Genomic DNA, 22,950 nt, shown 5'->3' on the forward strand with positions numbered 1-22,950 from the left:
ATATCTTTTATTTATTAGAAAAAAAAAAAAAAATTTTTTTTTTTAAGGATTTTTTAAAAACCTTATGAAGTTTTTTTTTTTTTTTTTTTTTTTTTTTTTTTTTTTTTTGTGAGCTGAGCCTTTTCCTCCCACCTCAATTCTATTGAAAGCAATAAAGCTAAATGGTAGATCAATGGCTTTGCCAGTTAAAGACCCAAGTTCCACTGGGGACTTTAACTGGATGAAATGTCAGTTCAGTCCTGAGTCAGTAGTTTTGGGACTTGGTTCAAAGTGATTCACTAAATGTTTTGTTAATAAAAAATAAAAGGAGAAAAATATTCTAAGCAAAATAAAATGCCTATCTGGGTTTGATTCTGGGCTCAGTAAATGAGTGCAAGTCATTCCAGGTTTTTGCCATAATTTAGTTCAAGTCCTGGTGTCCAACTTTGTGATGAAACACTCCCATTTAATTTTCTATTCAAATTGTTCTATTCTGCTGTAAAGGCTATAAAATAGCCATCTTTTTTAAACAGCAGTATCTAAATCTAGTGATAGCTGCAATGGACTTCTGGTTAAAATAGCTTAGTTTAGAATAGGCAAATCCAACAAGTTGTTCCTACCTGAGAAAGTAATTGGTAAGAAAGAGAGAATAAAGAACTAAGTAGAAGGATACTTCTTTTAATCAAGACACCTGCTTAAAAGATAGGGCTAGTGAAATGTTTCAGAATTATAGCTATATGCATCTGTCTTCTCGCACCTGTGTACAGATAGTGAGAGTCTGGGATGGCTGAGCTGAGCAGAAGTCAATGGGAGAACAACTTTAGTAGCAGGAATTAGTCCTGCTGTGGCCAACAGAAATTCCAGGTGCTAGGCCCTATATATATTATTGTATTTAATCTTTGGATCAGTCAGAGGTTAGATAATCTCCTAGTCACGTTTTACAGATGAGTCAACTGAGGTTTGGCTAAGTTAGGTAACTTGCCTACACAGATCCAGGGTAGAGTTACAGAGCCAGTATTCTATGCGGATCCAGAGCTGTGCCCTTAACCACTGTGTCTCAGGTAAGAGCTGTAGGACTGAGCAGTATGACACATTTCATGTCTAACTCACCTAAATTAGAGAACCTAAGCTTTGAAGGGTTCTAGCGAAAAATGAAGATAAGCAAGGTGAGCTGGAAAGTATAGAAATGTATATCATTATTTGTATATAAGATAGATATATAAGGTGTATAAGATAGATGTATAGATATAAAATAAATATCTAAGATAGATAAGAGATATAAGATAGATACATAGAAATGATAGATATATAAGATAGAATAAACCGTGCAAAGTAAGATGAATGAGGAGATTCAGATTCCCAGCTTCCCACAGGACTTCTCCCTTGACGTGTTTTCATAAGCAGCTACAACTCTATGTCCCAAACTGACCTCATTAGTACCCCTTCCTCCTTGTCACCCCTTTCCCTAAAACCTGCTCCTCCTGCTGTGGTCTTGGAGGCCTCTTCCCCTCTCTAAAGTCATCTCTCATCCCTCTCCCACCCCACTTTAGAACTGTGTCAAAGTTATTTTTTATTTATTTATTTATTTATTTATTTATTTATTATTATACTTTAAGTTCTAGGGTACATGTGCATAACGTGTGGGTTTGTTACATATGAATTCCTGGTGCCTCTAGTCCCGTGCCGGGCCCACAGAAGGCATGGGTGCTTGCCGAGTGAGGGATGAATAAATATTTCAGTGCTGGGTAGCATGCACCCCCAAAATGGGCTTCCCCTACTGATGATGCACACAGGCAAATTCAACTTTCAACTATTTTGTGTCACCCACAGATGTATAAATGCAAAAAAAAAAAAGAAAAAATCATAAAAGAGAAATACAGCATTAAAATGTTTTAAAAAGAATAATAGGCTATCTCAGAGTATTTAAGGGTTCTATTTTCCTTTAAAACTGTGCTTTTAAAGCATAAACTATGTTCCTAGTCATTTAGTATTTGCTTATATTTGGCTGTTTTAATAAAGGCATATTTTAAGACACAATGCGGAAATTCATGGTTATAAATCTGGGGAGGAGGCAGACAGAGGAGTCACTATTTGAATCTTAATGGCCTCTTGACTAGAAGGGCCCTGCACCTGAAGTGCTCTACTCCCACCTGGTGGTGCAAGCAGAAAACTGCCAAAATATATTTTAATAGATTTATTTATTTATTTATTTTTATTTTTATTTTCATTTTTTTAGTGGAGACCCAGTCTCACTTTGTCGCCCCGGCTGGAGTGCAGTGGCGTCATCTTTGCTTACTGCAACCTCCGCCTTCCAGGTTCAAGTGATTCTACTGCCTCAGCCTCCCAAGTAGCTGGGATTACAGGCGCCCACCAGCATGCCCGGCTAATTTTTGTATTTTTAGTACAGACGATGTTTCACCACATTGGCCAGGCTGGTCTCGAACTCCTGACCTCAGGTGATCTGCCTGCCTTGGCCTTCCAAGTTGCTGGGATTACAGGCATAAGCCACTGCGCCCAGCCAAGAGTTTTTTAAAAAAATAAATAAACACACATATTCTTCAAAATGAAAGTGATGAAGTGACTGCAATTGTCACAGACTGCCATTCATCCTAAAGAATTTTTGTTCTTTGTCATTCCCTTACAGTGAAACCTTCTAAGCCCCTTTGTAGCATTCAAGGAAGACCAGAAACTGGCCACACTATTTCCCTTTCCTGTCTCTCTGCGCTTGGAACACCTTCCCCTGTGTACTACTGGTATAAACTTGAGGGAAGAGACATCGTGCCAGTGAAAGAAAACTTCAGTAAGTGTAACCTGCAGTCAACCCTGGAAAGGCCTGGTGTCTGTGGTTGGATGACAGCGGGAGTGTGTGGTTGGTTGCTTGACCTTACAGTTCAATCTTCTTGTTTTCTCGGTGGTGGCAGATGGGGGGCGGGTAATGTAAAAAAGAATGCCTGTCTTCCAATATGATGACTGTGTTCTGGTCTACTCCCCAAATTCTAAAAGCCAGCTCAGAGATGGTGAGTATGTAGGGAATAGGCATGGTCCCAGGTGAGTTAGCACTGGAACAGTCCTGAGGGGCCTGGTTGAATCCTGAACACCTCAAGAAAGAGAGGCCAATATGGGGGAGTGGGTGGACATTGAATGATCTGTTACACTGATGTTATCTGTACGCACAGAAGAGATCTCAAAAGTCTATTTCCTGGTTTCAACAGACCCAACCACCGGGATTTTGGTCATTGGAAATCTGACAAATTTTGAACAAGGTTATTATCAGTGTACTGCTATCAACAGACTTGGCAATAGTTCCTGCGAAATCGATCTCACTTCTTCACGTGAGTTTAACATACAACTTTAACAGTTTCTCTTTAAGTCTAGTAGTCTGGGCCTGTCAGCCAAATAAATTAGTTAGGATCCCTGGTTAGTGCTTCCTGCTTCTCTGGAGATTTGTGTGCTTTATATACAGACTGATATGATGAATGACCATCCTAATATCTAATGCTCACATAATAATATATGCCATATGTTGCCCTAAATCCTTTACAGAAAGCAATTTGTTTAAGCTTCACAAAATTGCTAGAAGGTAGGTATTACTATTCAATAATAAAACAGCAGCCTTTCTGATAGCAGCAGGCTGAATTTCTCTTTGTGATGCTGTTGGTAAGTCCAGGTGACACTGTAGCTCTGACAAACATATACCTTGCAAAGATCTGCCACTAATAATAATAGTATTATAATAATAACACTTGTACCCACAATCACGGTAGCTACTATTTGTGGAGCACGAATTATGCTGAGTATTATCTCACTCTTTCCTCCCAACCACCCCTATCTAGGGAGGTGGACTATTGTCGGCCTCATTTTGCTGAAAAGAACACTGAAGCTCAGGGAAGTAAATGACTTGCCCAAGGTCATCCAGTTAGTAACTGGCAGAGCCAGGATGCCTCTAAACCTCAATTTTCCTATTCAAAGGTGCTTATCACTCTCTGAGCGTAAGATTTAAGACTCCTGGAATTGTCCAATTGAGCTGACCCGGGGCAACCTCTCACAAGGAATATCTCACCAAATATCTCAAGGATCACTTAATAACACTCAGGGTCTTGTTTCTTTTCAAACTTACTTTGAACTTGTGGTTTTAATATATGCCATATCCAGGCATGGCAAGTTCCAGTGGGTTATTGCTCTTCCTATGCAGCTAAACTTTCTTCCTTTTATTTCTCCTGAATTTTGCTCCTTCATTCTCATATCACGTTCAGCTATTTTCCCTGTATCATTTCTGTTATCTTTCTTTAGAATTCCCTCAATCTCTTTTTGCCTTCTCAGAGGTACAATCATACTACAGATGTAGAGATATGTAGGATTTGGACTTGAGCATTGCTTCCTGTCTAGTCTTTTTTCCAATGATATCCAGCACTGCCTTCCTCTCTCCCTCCCACTTCCCTTCTTTCTTCCTTCCTTCCTCAAATAGTTATTGAATATCTACTGTGTGCCAGGGACTGTCCTAGGTGATAGAGATACAGAGATAAAGGAGCTCACAGTTCAGCTAGAGGGACAAACACAGACAACTTAAATGTGCTAAATCCTATAATAGAAGTCTGAAACAGGGTCGATAGAGCACCAAGGGAGGAACAACTATGCTTATAGAACTGGGATGGCTTTACCAACCAAGTGCTATTTGAGCAGGATCTTGAAGGAACTTGCAAAGCCTCTTTATCTATAAAATGGGAAAGTTGAAGGATGATGGTAGAGCAGCAGGCTTAGAAGGGCAACCAGGTCATGATGGGGGAAGAGAATGGAGGGCTTCACATGGCATGACTCTGAGGGAAAAATCACAAGAAACGGGTATATCATCTGATATGTTTGAATCAATTGAGAGAAGTTTAATGGTTTTGTTGGAAATTTTGGGATGAGTGATAATGCATTTATTAATCCCCAAATGAGGCAATTATTAACCTCCGGGAAAATTTTTGTAAATGTTGTACAAGAAAGAATCATAGCATACTGTGTTCTCAGCTGTGAACGATATTTACATAGTCATACTATGGCAAACTTGGATTTAACTAAAACTTGTGATAGAACTGTTTTGGAAGAACGTGGTGGGTGTGAGCGGAGTGGTGTAAAAGAGCTCAATCTCCAACTTCTAGGGTATAAAGTTGAAAGAAAATGATGGAAATGGAAAAATGGTAGGACGTATCAGAACAAGGATAATAAAAACACGGGGGCAAGAAGACTTTTAAAAAGAGTTAAGAGTGGTTGCCTTTTGTGAATGGGACTCAGAAATGGGAAGGAGTCGGGCAGGGAACTGCTGTTTTTGTGAGACATGTAGTAGAACTATTTGACTTTTTAAACTATTCACATATATGCTCTTAATCATAAAAAGTTAAAGGAATTATTATCAGGTAGCTCAAAATATAAGATGTCCATCCTTGCGTGAGGGGAGGCAGATGGGGATGCGTTGGCTTATAACTCAGATGTGGTCTTCCAGAGACAACACCTTAGGGCTTGAAGGTCTGGCGCTCAGCTGGATAGTGTCACACTCATTAAGTTTGTCCATAGACTGAGACAATAAACCAGATGCCTGTTTATCAAAATGAGCATATCACTTCCCAGTGACCAGAGTGCATGAGGTTCCTTGGTAAGCATGGATGCCGTGGGGGAGGTTTTTAGGGACCCATTTCATCTGTGCTCTGGGAAAGCCTAGTGAAATGTCCCTGCCTATAACAGAGGCTTATCTCTAGTGACCAGATCACAACTCCATGGTGTCTCAAGACTCTTTTCTCTAAATCCCATTTCAAAAGCAACCCCACCTCCTCCAAGTTGGTCACATTTTATTCTTTATGTGCATAAATGTCAATAGTCTTCTCCTACTGTGAGTCCAAATGACACAGTTCTTGGGGTTTCCATTTCCCTAGCCTATACAAGTCATTTTCCCACTACTTGAATGGCCCTGATATTCCCCACTAGTCACAAACACACATTATACAATGACAATATATTCCACTTTATTAACCAGCTGCTTGTGTCCTTCAGATCCAGAAGTTGGAATCATTGTTGGGGCCTTGATCGGTAGCCTGGTAGGTGCCGCCATCATCATCTCTGTTGTGTGCTTCGCAAGGAATAAGGCAAAAGCAAAGGCAAAAGAAAGAAGTTCTAAGACCATCGCGGAACTTGAGTAAGCTTTCATTCTGTTGTCTTTACTTGAATACAAACATTTCTCAGCCATGTCTCTTTCAGTCATCAATTCCTAAGCACTCCTTTGAGCATAAGATATCAGAGGTATCTTTCTGTTTACTCTCACTGAATTTGAAAAAGAATGATGATGGCTGCTATTTATTGAGGGCTGTGTGCCAGGGTCTGTTCTAAGCACTTTATGTACATCAACTCATTTAGCCATCACAACCACCATTTTAGGTCCAAGAAAACGTTTTCATATATAATATTAACATACTTGTCTTTAAACCAACATAGTCATAAAATATAATTTTAATTTTTTTTTATGGAACAAGGACAAAAGTGCCCTGGGAACACAGAAGTTAGAATGTGGCCCAGCCCGCAGTCCATGCTCTTAATCACTCTATTTCTTCCCTAGTGTGTATCACACTCATTCATTTTTTTCATCTCCTTGCTTCTACCACTGTATATTGAGTGTCAACCAGGTGCCAAGTATTGTACTAGATGGAGTGGGAAACAGAGATGCATCAGAGCTATGGATTTGGACCTTAAAGACCTTACTAGATGCTTAGACTCTTTCATTCTGACATCAGTTTTCCCACTTTTAAACACTGGTCTGTCTTAAACTTTCATTATATTGTTGAGACCTAACCTTTCTGAATCCAAAATGACATATGGCCTGACAATGAGTCAGAATATCAGAAATAACAGATTTCCTGAAGTCTGGGACCTATGGTCATTGAACCTACAGAGCATATAGTTTCACATGTAATTTCAAAGTTAGCATCTCCCTAACTTGTTCTTTTCTGGGCCTTCTTTCTTGCAGGCCAATGACAAAGATAAACCCAAGGGGAGAAAGCGAAGCAATGCCAACAGAAGACGCTACCCATCTAGAAGTAACTCTACCACCTTCCATTCATGAGACTGGCCCTGATAACATCGAAGAACCAGACTATGAACCAAAGCCTACTCAGGATCCTGCCCCAGAGCCAGTCCCAGGATCAGAGCCTATGGCAGTGCCTGATCTTGACATCGAGCTGGAGCTAGAGCCAGAAACGCAGTCGGAATTGGACCCAGAGCCAGAGCCAGAGCCAGAGTCAGAGCCTGGGGTTGCAGTTGAGCCCTTAAGTGAAGATGAAAAGGGAGTGGTTAAGGCATAGGCTGGTGGCCTAAGTACAGCATTAATCATTAAGGAACCCATTAGTGCCATTTGGAATTCAAATAACCTAACCAACCTCCACTTCCTCCCTCCATTTTGACCAACCTTCTTCTAACAAGGTGCTCATTCCTACTATGAATCCAGAATAAACACGCCAAGATAACAACTAAATCAGTGCAAGGGTTCCTGCATTACCAATATAGAATACTAACAATTTTACTAACATGTAAGCATAACAATTGACAAGGCAAGTGATTTCTAACTTAGTTGAGTTTTGCAACAGTACCTGTTATTTCAGAAAATATTATTTCTCTCTTTTTAGCTATGCTTTTTTTTCTTTTTTTTTTAGACAGAGTCTTGCTCCGTCACCCAGGCTATGATGGTAGTGGCGCGATCTCGGCTCACTGCAACCTCTGCCTCCCGGGTTCAAGTGATTCTCCTGCCTGAGCCTCCTGAGTGGCTGGGATGACAGGCACGTGCCACCATGCCCGGCTAATTTTTTTGTATTTTTAGCAGAGACGGGGTTTGACCGTGTTAGCCAGGATGGTCTCCATCTCCTGACCTCATGATCCACCCACCTTGGCCTCCCAAAGTGCTGGGATTACAGGCGTGAGCCACTGCGCCCAGCCTCTTTTTAGCTACTCTTATGTTCCACGTGCACATATGACAAGGTGGCATTAATTACATTCAATATTTCTAGGAATAGTTTCCCATTCATTTTTATATTGACCACTAAGAAAATAATTCATCAGCATTATCTCATAGATTGGAAAATTTTCTTCAAATACAATAGAGGAGAATATGTAAAGGGTATATATTAATTGGTACATAGCATTTAAAATCAGGTCTTATAATTAATGCTTCATTCCTCATATTAGATTTCCCAAGAAGTCACCCCGGTTTCCAATATCTGAGCACAGCAAATTTTAAAAATAACACAATTTCACGCCTGTAATCCCAGCACTTTGGGAGGCTGAGGCGGGTGGATCACCTGAGGTCAGGAGTTCGAGAGCAGCCTGGCCAAAATGGTGAAACCCCCGTCTCTACTAAAAATACAAAAATTAGCTGGGTGTGGTAGTGCATGCCTATAATCCCAGCTACTTGGGAGGCCGAGGCAGGAGAATCACTTGAACCCAGGAGGTGGAGGTTGCAGTGAGCCGAGATTGTACCACTGCACTCCAGCCTGGGCGACAGAGTGAGACTCCATCTCAAAAACAAAAACAAAAACAGAAAACAAGCAAACAAAAAACAAAAAATCCCCACAACTTTGTCAAATAATGTACAGGCAAACATTTTCAAATATAATTTCCTTCAGTGAATACAAAATGTTGATATCACAGGTGATGTACAATCTAGTTTTGAATGAGTTATTATGTTATCACTGTGTCTGATGTTATCTACTTTGAAAGGCAGACCAGAGAAGTGTTCTAAATGAACACTTAAGATCTATTTTAGATAATTTCAACTAATTATTTAAATAACCTGTTTTACTGCCGGTACATCCCACATTAATAAAGCGATACCAATCTTATATGAATGCTAAATATTACTAAAATGCACTGATATCACTTCTTCTTCCCCTGTTAAAAAGCTTTCTCATGATCATATTTCACCCACATCTCGCCTTGAAGAAACTTACAGGTAGACTTACCTTTTCACTTGTGAAATTAATCATATTTAAATCTTACTTTAAGGCTCAATAAATAATACTCATAATGTCTCATTTTAATGACTTCTAAGGCTAGTCCTTTTATAAACAACTTTCCTGACATAGCATTTATGTATAATAAACCAGACATTTAAAGTGTACAATTTGATGAGTTTTGACAGAGTACATACCCATGAAACCACCACACCCATCTAGAGAGAAAACATTTCCATCAGCCCAAAATGTTCCTTCATGCCCCTTTGTGCAAATCCACTATTGCCCTGGACCTAGGAAATCACTCATTGTTTTCCATCACTAGAGATTAACTTTGCCTTTTCTTGGCCCTCATACATATGGGATGATACAGGATGTACTTTTTTGTGTCTCACTTCCTTCTAAGGTGAATCCTTTTTAAACGAAGTAGTGAGTTTCTCATTTATCACTTTCAGATTTTCATGTAAAAGATTTTCTTAAACTGCAAACTCCTTTCTATATGGATCATAACCATACACAGATTGAGGTAGAGTCTCTTTAGGTTTTAAGGAGAGTTAAAATGGAAATTAACATTACACTTATCTAGAGCCATGGAGAGAAGAGATAGCAAGCGTTTATTTCTGCATTTTCTTCGATGTGTCAATTTTCAGAAAATGTCAGGGATTTCTGACACATCTATAATTTCATTCATACTAAATATGAAAGTATGATATATGGTGTCTGATGGACGCAAGAAGCAAAATGATGAAGGTCTTAAGAATGACCTAGTATTTAGAGATTAAAAAGTAAACAGCAGTGTAAACATCTCAATTACCAGAATATCCAAGTAGCTGGAACTCACTTTTCCTTTCCATTTTTATTATAGAGGCAAATCACAAGAGACTGACACATAATAGTCAACAATTACACCCCAAAATTTTTGATAGATCAGTACAGTCCAGGAAAGAAAGCACTACTGGTCGTCTTATAGAGTTCTGTCCTTATTAGCACTGTTCTGTTCAAAATACTGATGAATAGTTCAATCAGTGGCTTGTAACCTTTTTCTGAGGTCATGGATCACTTTGGGAATCTGCTGAAAACTCTAAACCCATCTCCACTGAAAAATGCTTATACACACAAAGTGTCACATATAGTTTTGGGTGAGTTACAGACTCCCTGAATCCAAGATGGAGAACCAGTTACTTAGATCAAAACACACAAAGTACACTTAATAAATTTGTGGATGACTTGCTCCTAAGGGGAATGGCCACTAGGCTATAAGACAGAATCACAATTCAGAATGATATTGATAGCTCAAAAGTGGAGTTGAAGTCAACAAAATGAATTTGACAGGAATAAATAGAAAAATCTGGATTTAAAAACATGGAGTACATGTTGCCCAGGCAGAAACCCTACATGGGCAAGGTTAGGAAGCACATGAGATTAATCTGAATTTGTACCTTTGGATCTCTCCTTTCAGTGCCATTTCTGGCCTTGTGGCACCTTATTTTCCAAACGCCCAGGATTCTTATGCTCCTACTAGTTCAGTGACCCGCTCGGTTCTTCCTCTCTCGGGCAGGACTCATTGTGCAGGACCTAAAGTAGCTGTTCTGTAACCCGTTCTTGTCCAGTGAACATGATCTTTCATCATTCAGTGATCTCAATAGGTTGATAAATGAGAGTCTTCTTGGGAGTATTTACCTTTTAAAGAGGACTCCAGCACAGATAATCCTTAATCTGAAGAGTCTAAACAATCCAGAGGAGAGACATTTCTGAAAAAAGGAAACTTCTCAGCCCCTCTCAAATCAAACCAGGTGGTTTACCACCCATTCAATCTGCTCTGGGCAACTCAGGTTTGATCAGAGCTAGAAGAGCACTCTGAAATAAATAGTATTCAAACTTTTTCAACCCCAGCACACCTGAGTTATAATACACACAGTGGGCCACTCCTAACAATGATGAGGCTGGAGATGATGTACAATAAATTCTTGGTGGGGGAGATAGGAAGGGGTAAATGTACTTTTAAAAAGCTGGTTCACTCTTATATATTGCTACCCAGCCCCTAGAGGAGAATCCCTGAGTGCAGAGAAGTAAAATAATCTGCCTGAGATTACACAAAGTCAAAACTAGATTCACATCATCTGGATTTCAGTGCAATGCTCTTTCAACTGCACCAAACTACTAATTTCAGTGAAACAAACCCAAGCTTTAGTAATAAAAGGTTGTTTTACAATGTCTACTTGCTGGAAAACACATCAGTGGGCCTCATAAAAGGTTTAAACAAATCGATAAAGACTCAATACTCCCACTTGTCTTTGAAACTTTGGTTGAAAAACAAAACAAATAATTCAGAGATGATAATGAGGGCTCCAGGAAACAATAAAAAGATATGCCAATAAAGAAAAACTGTTCCACCACTCACAACACTTCAGAAAGCAAATGTGTGGGGTTTCCACGCCAAGTAATTTTCCAATTCTCTGCAGACACCAACTGGGTGTCCTACAATTTAATTCAATTCTGACACTACCCAGGGTTGGGTCTGACAAGACTGCCCCCAACTTCAGACACATCACAAGTATTGGGTGCCCAGGGTACTCACACTTCTGTTTGACTTGGGTATAAGTTGGGGGTTCCCGCAACCTTAAGTTTGATAATTTGCTGTAATGGCTCATAGAACTCAAGGAAACGCTCTTGTTTACCAGTTTATTATAAAGGATACAGGTGAATGGCCAGCTGAAGAGGTACATAGGGTGAGGTCCAGAAGGGTCCTCAACATAGGAGCTTCTGTTCCCATGAAGTTGGGGTGCACCACTCTTCTGGCATATAGGTGTGTCACCAATCTAGATGCTCACCAAACCCTGTAGTTTAGGAATTTTTATGGAGGGTTCATCACATAGGCATGATCAACTATTAACTCAATCTCCAGCCCCTCTTCCCTCCCTGGAGGATGGGGCTGAAAGTTCTAATCCTCTAAACAAGGCTTGGTCACTAATAGCTCCCATTCTAAAGCTATCCAGGAGCCCACCAAGAGTTGCATCATTAGAACAAAAGGCACTCCTATCACGCAGGAAATCCCAAGGGGTTTAGGAGCTCTATGTAAGACACTCTTATCACTCAGGAACTGTCAGGGGTTTTAGGAGCTCTGTTTCAGGTACTGGGGGCTGAGACCAAATATGTATTTCTTACTACGTCACAGCCAAATTAAAGAAAAGCACCAGGATAGGTGTTACAACTAACCAGTTATTTTCAAAATGCCAGAGTACCTTCCATTTGGTCCACTGTTTTTGAATAGAGGCAGAAAAGAAAATGAATTAGAATCCAGGAAAGCTAGATTTTGGTACTGGCTGTTTCTCTAGCTCTGGGTGTATTCTCATCTGTAAAATGGAGATGATTTCTGCCTTCTTAAAGACTACAGTGAGAATAGATGTAAAAACTTATAAATTAAAAAACTGTGGTAGAACTATAGTTGTAGAAATGAGGTCTCCCGACAACTGATTCAGTATTCTTTTTTTCTCTCAACCAGGGATTTTTAACCTTTTGGGGGAATCACAGATGCCCTTGAGAATTTGATGAAAGCTATAAATCCTCTTCCCAGAGAAATTCACATTACAAATTTCTGCTTTCAATTTTAGGCAGTCAATAGAACTGTGAAGCTGGAGCCATAAACCACAAAGAATCTTTATACTGTTATTGGACTTGCCAACAGATTGATTTGGAGGCCTTGTAGTGTAACAGAATATGGGAGCTGAAAGCAGCAGACACAGCCATCTAAGGAATTCATTGTAATTGGTATAGCTGAGAAATTGGGGAATCAAACACTAGTGTCATACAGTTAAATGTTAAGTCAAAGATTATGAAGAAAAACACAGATTTACTTTGAAGTTCACAAAACCTCACTGAAATTGTAGATTCTCTATAACAGATATTTAAGAATGCAAATGTTTTCACTATTTTCATTGGTCTTTTTCTTCCATCTCATATTCTCAGTTAAGCTTCACAATTAAATTATTTATTTATGTATTCTGAGATGAATTATCGCTCTGTCACCCAGGTTAGAGTGCAGTGGCACCAACTCGGCTCACTGCAACCTCCGCCTCCTGGGTTCAAGCGATTCTCGTGCCTCAACTTCCTGAGTAGCTGGGATTACAGGCACCCACCACACCTGGCTAATTCTTTTTAGTAGAGGTGGGGTTTCGCCATGTTGGCCAGGCTGGTCTTGAACTCCTGACCTCAGGTAATCCGCCCGCCTTGGCCTCCTAATGTGCTGGCATAACAGGCATGAGCGACCGCACCCAGCCAAATTATCTTTTTTTGAGTTTGTTTTGGAACTGTAAAATCTGCTGACCTTGAATCAGCTTCATTTCTATCACCTTTCCTACAGACACAGGTAACAATCTGATTAATATCTGAGGCCACTAATATCTTCAGTTTATACAAATCTGTGGTCTAAATATTAACAAGTCATGCCTAAAATGCCAAAAGCCTACAAATTACCTGTGGCTTAGCTCCATTTGTATTGCTTATGGAAGAACCCAGATGAATTTCCTTTTACACCCATGAAACCTATTACCTCAGACAACTCAATATTTATGAAGAGTAAATGTCTTTAGTCGTAATAGACAAAGCTTTACTCTGATCACACTAAAAATACTAGAAATATTATTTCCCCTGCTATCAATTCTATCTCCAGCATTCAATAATTTTGTTCCGTAAGATGCTTCTCTGATTGTTTGTTAGCACTCAAAATACTTCTGTAAAAGGAGTTTCTATATCAATAACACAGTTGATGTTTATGAAACTCAAATTTTAGCTACTGATCATTAAGACTTTGACCCAAAATTAATGCAAGTTTGTACGTTCACTTGGATCACTTATTTCAAGCAGTAGTTGCAGCATAAAATTCAAATAAAAATAATCTGAAAGTTACTTGGAGTTCATTAGATTTTATGACTAGTATCATTTAAGATGCTTCCCTAAATTGAGCTCAAGTTTATACTTACTAATTTCCTTTTGATCTACATTTAATTAGCAATTCAGAAGATGGCTATTTTAAAAGATTTTAGCTACAATTCAAGCTTCACTAATTTAATTGACTTAAAGCTACCAAAAACTGAGAAATGTCTTTACTAAGGATTTTAAGGCTTAAGTGAATTCTAGCTAATTTGAAAGAAAAATTGGAAGACTCTTTCAACATTTTATTTTTTGGTTTCTGAAATACAAATCAAAATACATTTTTGCTACATGTCATTTTAACAAGCTTGACATTCTTTTCAATACAGGATGACTCAAAATAGGTACTTTAAAACTTCCTTTAAAGAAAACCATACATTTTATTTCAGAGTAAACAACCCATCAAAAACAAATACATAGGTATATGGGCTATTGTTTTTCATTATTTTAGAGCACACCATTCAACTTAAAATTTGGTCCACTAAAATATGTAAATATCCCTCCTATCACAAAAATAAATTAAACCTCATGGTTGAAAAAAAACCAGAAATATTTGGCATAGGCTGAGTGAGCTTGAAAAGCAAGTTAGGATGTTTTAACTGTATGGAGGAACATTACAGAATCCACACAGAAACGTGGCAGAACAACTGGCTTGTTGCTATTGGAGCTGTTCTGTTTCAGAGAGGGATATAAGGTACGTGGGAGGGTGCTGAAGACTCACAACAGCCACAGAATTAGTTACTCAAAATTAACCAGAATTCAATATAGAAGAATGTATGACAACAGTAGAACAATCTCAACAGTTATTTGATGCCTGGAAAACAAGCTGTAAGCTTCGAACTAGTAACTCAGCAGGAACAAGAGTCAACATGTTTATAAGACTTTGAAGGTGAGAAAACGTCATCATTCGTAGATGATGTCTTGTGCACAAATACATTAGTTTGCAGAACACTGGGGACAACAACACAACATACAAAGTAAGAATAAATCCAAGCTGTTTAACCTTCCACCATTCTCTTGAGTATCAAACCCAGGCCGCCTTTGGCCACTTGCAGGGGTGTCTTTTCTTCTTTATTCTCAATGTAAATACTTGCTCCTTGGGACACCAGCAGTTTTGCTTCTTCCACTCTCTCCTCATCACAGGCTAAGTGTCTGAAATCAGGGACCACCAGAGACCAATTAATCACTACCAATTCTATGTAACGGTTAGGATTTCTTGCTAGGTAATCTAAAGTGCATATGATTAGGAAATGGTAACATTGGAAAGTTATTTAATCCGGAAAGAAACATCGGTTTGCATGGGGAGACTGTAAGTTAAAATTCTACAAAAAAAGCCTTGAAATACCAGATTGTAAATCATAATTCTGGTTCTACTTACAATAGAAGAAGGGATCTAAACACCAGCCTAAGGAACACTTTTCTTATTTTACAGAGATAAGTAATTGTTTACCTCAAACACTACATGTAATAATTCAGGGTTAGAATTTAGAAAAGTCCCAGTTCATAATCTGTTAATAGTAATTTGTGCAGCTTAAAGTTTGAAAAAGCAGTTTAAAAGATTTTATCTCATTTAATCCATGTATCTGTCTTGTAAGTTAGCAAAGTATTATTATCACCATTTTACAGTTGAAATGGTGACAGAGGTTAAAGTTCCTACCTATGCTGACATGTCTTGGCAGTAAACTGAGTGGAAGAGGGTAACAACTTTTGCCATGCACTTAAGAGTGCCAGGAGGGTATAACGAGGCACTTTACATGTTGTTTTACTTAAACCTCACAATAATCTAGTAAGGAAGGAATTATTATCCTTATATTACAGATGAGGAAATTAAGATTCAAGGAAGATTAAGTAACTTTTATAAGTTGTTTAATATAAGTATTTAATACTGTTAGTAAGTGGTAGAGTCTGAATTGGGTGAACATCATCTAGCTATTCATAAATCCTATGTTCTTCCCAGGACTCTATCTTTTCTGACTCCTAGATTTCCTCTAGGCCATCCTGCCTTTCTATTTATGGAGAAAAGAGGTAGGGCATACAGGTCTTTCTAAACAGGGTCTCTTAGAATGCAGGAAAGATTTTTAAAACTAAGAGTTAAGAAAATAATACTTTTTAAAAGTTGGTTTAAAGTCAAATTGGAAAAGGCTGAACCTCACTCTGGACTAAAAAGAAGACTCACAGAACTTCTGGTTCAAGAAAAAGTCACCATTCAACACAGAAGAAAAGTGGCCAAGTACTGTGGAAACATATCAAGGTAAAGGCCAGCTTCAGGTCATACACATAATTCAATTAGAGATGGATTTTAAGAGTTAAATGCAAAACAATAACACTAACCCTCAATCAAAACCAATGAAACGCTAAAATAACCTATAATAAAAGACAGGTGAATATTTAACTAATTTCAGGGTAAGGAAGAGCTTTCTAGTCATGAGGAAAGATGAATGGGCTTGACTATGTAGAAATTTTAAAACTTCTCTTATGCAAAAGAAATTATGAACAAAATGAAAAGATAAATTAGGAAAAATATTTTCAACTAATGTTGCAGAACATTAATATTTCACCATGTCAAATCAAGAGCACTTAAAACGCTGTGAAAATAAATTAATTCCCCAAAAGGAAACAGAGAAAGGGACACAAAAAGGTACAATTAGATAAGAAATGTAATTAGCCATGGACATTAAAAAAAAAGTTCAAATTCATTAATAAAAATGTAAATTACATCTATGAAATACATCTATGAAATATCATTTTCACATAACAAAAGGATAATTTAGTGTTGGTGAGGGGGTAATGGGCACTCTTAAACTGCTGTTGGGAGGGTAAAATGATACAACTCCTCTGGAAGCAATTTGGCAACATATAGCAAGTCTTAAAATGTGTGTATTTGTTGACCCAGCAATTCAACTTCTAGGAGTCTATATGAAGGTAATAATCAGAAATGTGGCCAAAAGTTTTCCGTACAAAGTTAGTCAATTATTTTAGAGACAAGGTCTTGCTCCACCCAGGCTGGAGTGCAGTGGTGTGATCACATCTCACTGTAACCTGGAGCTCCTGGGTTCAAGCAATCCTCCCACCTCAATCTCCCGAGTAGCTAGTCCCACAGGTGCATGCCACCATGCCTGGCTAAGTTTTTAATTTTTTCTAGATACAGGGGGTCTTGCTGTGTTGCCCAGGCTAGTCTTGAACTCCTGGCCTCAAGTGATCCTCCCGCCTTGGCTTTACAAAGTGCTGGGATTACAGACATGAGCCATCATGCCTGGCTCAATGTACCATTATTTATAATAGTGAAAAACTCAAAAAAGTTTAAATATACAGTAATAGAGGAATGATTAAATTATGGCACATCTATACAGCAGAATTGTACATAACCATTTAAAAAGTTTTAAACATATTTAATGACATTGGAAAATGTTTATAATATACTATTGAGGTGAAAAGAACAAGAGCTAAAACTACATACACAGTATGACCCCAATTTTGCTAAAAAATATGTATGTGTAAAATATACACATCTGAATATAAGAGACCAGGAGGAAATACACAAGAATGTGATCAGTAGTTATTTCTGAGTGGCAAGATAATAGGTAATTTTTATCTTTACATTTTGTGCAATTTAACATTTTTGCCATTAACACGTATTGCGTCTATAAGCAGAATAAAAAAAGAAATGATGTATAAGAATTATTGCAAGAGGGCTAACGTCAGGTAGAATACAAATGACTGCTACTTGTCACTTACAGAGGAGTGTTACCCTCAGTGTCTTGGATGTTTGTGGATGCTTTGTAGTACAGAAGGATATGAATCATCTTCAAGTTACCCTTGGCTGCTGCCCGGTGCATTGCTGTAGCCTCATAATGGTCCTTAGCATCTGGATTAGCCCCGCCTTCTAGTAACATGACAGCGATCTGGAAAGATGGAGTAGAAAGAAGAAAACAATGCAGAGATCTATCTGTGTTTGTATACACTTTTAGAACTCAACAGAAGTAGCCTAGGGATGGAACCATACCTCATGCCTGTTTTTGGAAGCTGCATAATGTAGGGGAGTACAGCCATTTTGATTGACAGCATTCACTTGAGCACCTTTTCCCAGAAGGGCTTTTACAATCTCATCCCGGCCAGCAGAAGCCGCAATATGAAGAGGAGACCAACCTGCCTATAAAAGAAGTAGGCAGTAGAAACACCAGGGGAAAAAGGCACAAGGATTAGTGCTAACATTTAGGCAGGGTTAACAAGGACCTTTACAAAGGTAAAAAAATATTTGCTTACAAAAAAGGTTCCATTCTTACTCTTCACAAATCTAATCCTAATATAACCATACCATTAGAATAAATCTCTTTATGTAACAAAAAAGTTATCTAGGTCCTCATTATTCAGGCCATATTCACCAAAAAACAAAAAAATCCAACATAATAGAAAGAGTTTATGGTCTTTTAGGGTTCACCATAAGAAGCCCTGATCTGTACATTTATTTTTGTTGTTTTTATTTTTAGAGACAAGGTCTGTCTGTCACCCAGGATAGAGTACAATGGCTCACTGCAGCCTCAAACTACTGGGCTCCAGCAATCCTCCCACCTCAGCCTCTCCTGTATGTTTACCTTAAATCACAGAGTATGAGTGGCAAACATAACGCTGTAAAATAATGCAACCATGAGTCTCATGCTTGATCACAAGGGCCATGCTATAACTTTCCAGTTGCAAAGGTTACAATTTTCTTTATGAGCTTAATGCACAGGCTTCAGTAAACACCAGTCTGGAGTATAAAGATAACTGGGAATTTATCAACTCAACTTTATCAAAGTACTCACATCGTCTTTATCATTCACTGGCACTCCAAGTTGCAACAAAAATTCAACAATTTCTGTATGTCCAGCTGAGCATGCCCAGTGCAATGCAGTTCTCCTGTCCTACAGAGAAGCAGTAATAGAAACATTCTTGAAGAGAAACAGAAGGGAAAAGAGCAAGAAAAAAAAATACTGGTGCTGGCAAATCTATAGTTTGAAAATACGAAATGCAGAGCACTGGATCCTCAGGTAGGTAACCTTAAACTATATTACCTACTGGTATAAGATAGATGAAAGTTTAACTAACATGGGGAGAATGACATTGATGAACATATGTAATTCTGGGCAGAATACGACAAGGAAAGTAGTAGAGCAAGAAACTGATTTCAATGCTTTGACAGAAATACATCTTTGGTTGTTTTACTATTACATTATTTACGTACTTTTACGTCAGGCACTGTGCTGGGAATTTTACATGCATCGTATCATGTAATTCCTATCATTCTACACAGTGCTTATTATCTCCATTTTTCAGATGAGGAAACTAAAACTCCTCAGGTAAGCATCTTGTGGACGGTCATACGGATACTAAATAGTGAAGCTGGAACACAACTGTCAGTGAAGTTCTGACTCTGAAATCTCTACTACCACACTGACCTCAAGTTAGATGTTGTAGAAGGAACACATGAATCTAATGGGGAAAGAAATGTTTATTAAACTAGTTGAAATTATCTATAACTTAAAACCATAAATAAATTAGAAATATAATTTAGAAAACACAACACACAGAGAACAAGAAAATTACTTTTTATAAAAAATAATAAGCTATGGCCGGGTGCGGTGGTTCATGCCTGTAATCCCAGCACTTTGGGAGGGCGAGGTGGGCAGATCACCTGAGGTCAGGAGTTCCAGACCAGCCTGGCAACATGGTGAAACTCCATCTCTACTAAAAACACAAAAGTTAGTCAGGCGTGGTGGCAGGCACCTGTAATCCCAGCTACTTGGGAGACTGAGGCAGGGGAATCGCTTGAACCCAGGAGGCAGAGGTGGCAGTGAGCCGACACCGCACCACTGCACTCCAGCCTGGGCAACAAGAGCGAAACTGTCTCAAAAAAATAAATAAATACATACATAAAAATAAAAATAAAAATAAGCTATAGTAGTCATTATTTGTCAAAGGGAATCCCTATTTGCAGTGACTGCTATATTTCTTAGCCCCACAGAATAGAAAATGGTATTTTAAACTCTATTACAAAAAATTTCAAACACACAAAAATAGAGGGAATAGAATAGAAACCCACATGCCTACTGCTTAGAATTAACAACAAACACCTTGCCCTATTTGCTTTATCTAGTTTTTTCCTTGCTGAGTTTTCCAAAAACAAATCCTAAATATCATGATTTTTCACCCTTGTCTTTCAGTATGTAAAAAATAAAGGTATTTCTTATATAACTATGAGACCATTATTACACTTACTAAAATTAACACTAACTCCTTTAGAATGTCTAACATCCGGTCTGTATTCAGATTTCCCCAGCTGTCTCCCAAATGTCTTTTTGCAGTTGGTTTGTTTAAATCAGGAACCAAACAAGATCCATAAATCGCATTTCTTCGTGTTTTTTACGTCTCTTGATACAGTTCCCTTCCCTTTTTAAGTCATTGACTTGAAGAATGGTTAAATTTCTAATGGAGTGTTATTAAATCTTAATATAAATTATTACATTTAAATTTAAATCCTTAAATATCACCAGACCATAATGAGGTAAACTAGATAAAGGTAAGGCCATTTTCAGGTTGAGTAATAAAGGAAAGTTCCAGAAAAGAGACAACAGTCTCTTGATTTCTAATTTTCTCCCGAAAGACACGAAATGGAGATTTGTAAGTATAGGACAGTTTCACTAGTGCTTAGCACACTGCCTGCGAAACCCAAGGCCATCTATAAATATTTGTGGGCTTACTGAGGGCACCATGAATCCCAGAAACTGAGGATGAAAGCACGAGGGTCCTGTGAGCAGGAGGGCAGAAGGAAACACTTCTCAACTTCTGTCTGCCTCTGCTTAGAATGTCCACTCATTCCCCCATGGAAATCTCACTCATGCTTCAAAGTCTAACCTTCCCTTCTTTGCAAAAACTTTTCTAATTAGTGACAGCCATATTCAGCATCAGATTTTCCTATTAACGTGTTCTGAAAGCACCAGGTAAACTTCTCTGCGGAGTATTTACCACAATCTGTAATCGGACATGTTTTTGTGCTTATTTTACTGTCTGCATCTTCCACTCCACCGTATCCCCAGCTCCTAGCAAACTGCCTGGCACGGAAGGGGAGTTCAATTACACATGTGTTACTGAATACAGTTACTAGTAAAGGTAAATAAATCCATATAAAGAGCCTTCCTTTTCACTGATTGGCAATTTCTGATAAATGCTGTAGACGTTCTAGAACTATCCAAAAATCAGGGAGTGGAGCTCCGGACCAACGGGAAAATATCTGAGGTCTGCGGGGCTAGCCTCCGCAGGCCTATCGCGAGTCCTGAGGTGACCCCGGGGGACTGCTTGGGGCGGCGGGGGCGGGGTTCTGCTCCTCTCAGAAACCGGGCCTCCGCTAGGGCCGGGCCCCGAAAGCCACGTAGGGCTTCGCCGACGTCCCCAGCTGCGAAGACACCTAGCGTTGCTTTACCTGGTCAGTTCTAGTAGCCAGGGATTTATCGGCCAGAATACTCTCCTTCAACTCTTCCAGCTTCCCGCTGTAGGCCAGGTTGCAGACCATTAGGTTAGACACACACCCCTCCATTTCGCTATCCCAGCAACTACTTGACGCGCGAGCAACGCCCGCCTCACTTCGCCGGCTCCGGCTGCCAGTCAAAACAGCCGTTAGAGCTCCACCAATCACCGGCCTTCCTCGTTCCCTTTTCCTTTACCATCGCACGGCGCCTCTGGGAGTTGCAGTTTGAGAGCAGTTCCGGGCAGGGAGGCGCCTTTGGGGCCCTCACAGACTTGGCCTCTAGCAGTACGGAACTACAAGTCCCAGGGTTCCTAGCGACCGCCCGTAGTCAAGTTGCCGGTGGAATTGGCCCAGGATGACAGCTGGAGAATGGAGTCAGGTATGGGGAGCGGCTTTGAGTGGAACCGTGTGAAAGAGCCGGGGTGGGTAGTCGCTGGCGGGTCGTTGAGTCGGCCATATGAAATGGGTTCGGGGGCAGGGCAAGAGAGTTATGGGAGCCTAAAGGTCCTGTCCCTCGGGGTTCCTGACCTGCAGTGGCAGGCGGAAGGGACAAGGGTTGGAGCTGAGTACTACCTCCTGAGCTCGAACCGGTGACGGTGGCTACCCTCCCCCTCCCTGCCACCGCCCAGGGAGTGGAAAGAAGTGGGAGTTAATTACTCCGACATCTCGGCGGTGTGGCGTCTGGCCAGGGTTCTGCCACAGCAGTGATAGCATATGGCACCGTACTGAGGTGATGTGCCAGGGTGATGCCAAAGGCAGGGTGTGATGCCACGGGAGCCACTTGATATCTAAGAGACTTCGGTGAGTCCATAGCCTGGTGACATCACAACTTGATGAGGGTCATCTTAAGGATACCGGGCTGTGGTGTTGGCACTTTAATATCACGATATTAACTATGTTGTCAAGGCTTTGCTGCAACTATTAAGTTAATAGTGTTTCTTTTTATAGAAATCCCAAATAGTGCCATAGCAGAAGCAATGCAAGACTGATCCTTTATAGGGCATATCCAGAGGACATTATGCCACAACTAGGTAATGATAAGAATACATTCAAGAAAGAGATTGATTATGTTTATGTTTATCCTGTTATAGTGTAGAATAGCAGTTGGGAAACTTTCTGTAAAGAGCCAGATAGTAAATATTCTAGGCTTTGTAGGTCAAAAGGCAAAATCAAGAATATTTTGTTGGTACTTTTATGACGAGAGAAAACAAATTTCAACAAATTTTTATTGATGTAATTCAAAATATAATAGTAATTGAATACTTTTTTTTGTAATACAGGAGGACTACCAATGAGAAGAATATAATTCTTTTTAGGGGATAATATTTTGCTTAATTGGAGCTCAGAATTAGTGTTCCGTATTGTCAAAATTGATTTTAAATGTTCATCTGTTAATGCTGATCTGTTATGAGATTTTTACCTATTTAATCTTTGAAAATGTCATTTTACACATATAGGTACTGTCAAATACTGATATCAATTCATAAACATACACTTTTTTATTTTTATTTAAATTATTTTTTTCAAAAATTTCAGAATAGTTTTAGATTTATAGAAAAGTTGCAAGGTTAG

The 22,950-nt window shown here is 39.2% G+C and overlaps 3 protein-coding genes across 11 annotated transcripts in view; 2 read left to right on the forward strand and 1 right to left on the reverse strand.

Moving 5' to 3' along the window:
- VSIG1 (V-set and immunoglobulin domain containing 1) overlaps positions 1-9,115 on the forward strand; it is a 35,559-nt gene extending 26,444 nt beyond the window's left edge. The window contains exons 4-7 of one of the 2 annotated variants that reach the window (XM_025372605.1): positions 2,624-2,779; positions 3,192-3,311; positions 6,007-6,148; positions 6,974-9,115. In XM_025372605.1, the coding sequence (XP_025228390.1) occupies positions 2,624-2,779; positions 3,192-3,311; positions 6,007-6,148; positions 6,974-7,307 (752 nt within the window). In that variant the 3' untranslated portion in view covers positions 7,308-9,115. The remainder of the gene's footprint in view (positions 1-2,623; positions 2,780-3,191; positions 3,312-6,006; positions 6,149-6,973) is intronic. The other variant, XM_025372604.1, reaches the window with a different exon arrangement.
- A 4,995-nt stretch (positions 9,116-14,110) lies between these two features.
- PSMD10 (proteasome 26S subunit, non-ATPase 10) lies at positions 14,111-21,562 on the reverse strand. Of its 2 annotated transcripts, none has more exons than XM_025372034.1 (5): positions 21,334-21,562; positions 18,680-18,778; positions 17,881-18,027; positions 17,692-17,779; positions 14,111-15,029 (listed from the first exon to the last, which is right to left on the reverse strand). In XM_025372034.1, the coding sequence occupies exons 1-5, from the start codon at positions 21,445-21,447 to the stop codon at positions 15,022-15,024; spliced, it is 456 nt and encodes a 151-aa protein (XP_025227819.1). In that variant the 5' UTR covers positions 21,448-21,562; the 3' UTR covers positions 14,111-15,021. The 2 variants fall into 2 exon arrangements, with proteins under 2 accessions (XP_025227819.1, XP_025227818.1); XM_025372033.1 differs by having other exon boundaries at positions 17,613-17,779.
- Positions 21,473-22,950, forward strand: part of ATG4A (autophagy related 4A cysteine peptidase) — a 72,922-nt gene continuing 71,444 nt past the window's right edge. For 5 of the 7 annotated variants that reach the window (XM_025372032.1, XM_025372029.1, XM_025372031.1 and 2 more), the window contains exon 1: positions 21,473-21,757. Coding sequence is in view for 2 of the 7 variants with exons in the window: in XM_025372026.1 (XP_025227811.1) it covers positions 21,748-21,757 (10 nt within the window). In the remaining 5 variants the exon portion in view is untranslated. Of the gene's footprint in view, positions 22,180-22,950 lie in introns of all 7 variants that reach the window. The other 2 variants (XM_025372030.1, XM_025372028.1) reach the window with 2 other exon arrangements.

This window comes from Theropithecus gelada, chromosome X (assembly GCF_003255815.1).
Source record: "Theropithecus gelada isolate Dixy chromosome X, Tgel_1.0, whole genome shotgun sequence".
Classification (NCBI taxonomy): Eukaryota; Metazoa; Chordata; class Mammalia; order Primates; family Cercopithecidae; genus Theropithecus; species Theropithecus gelada.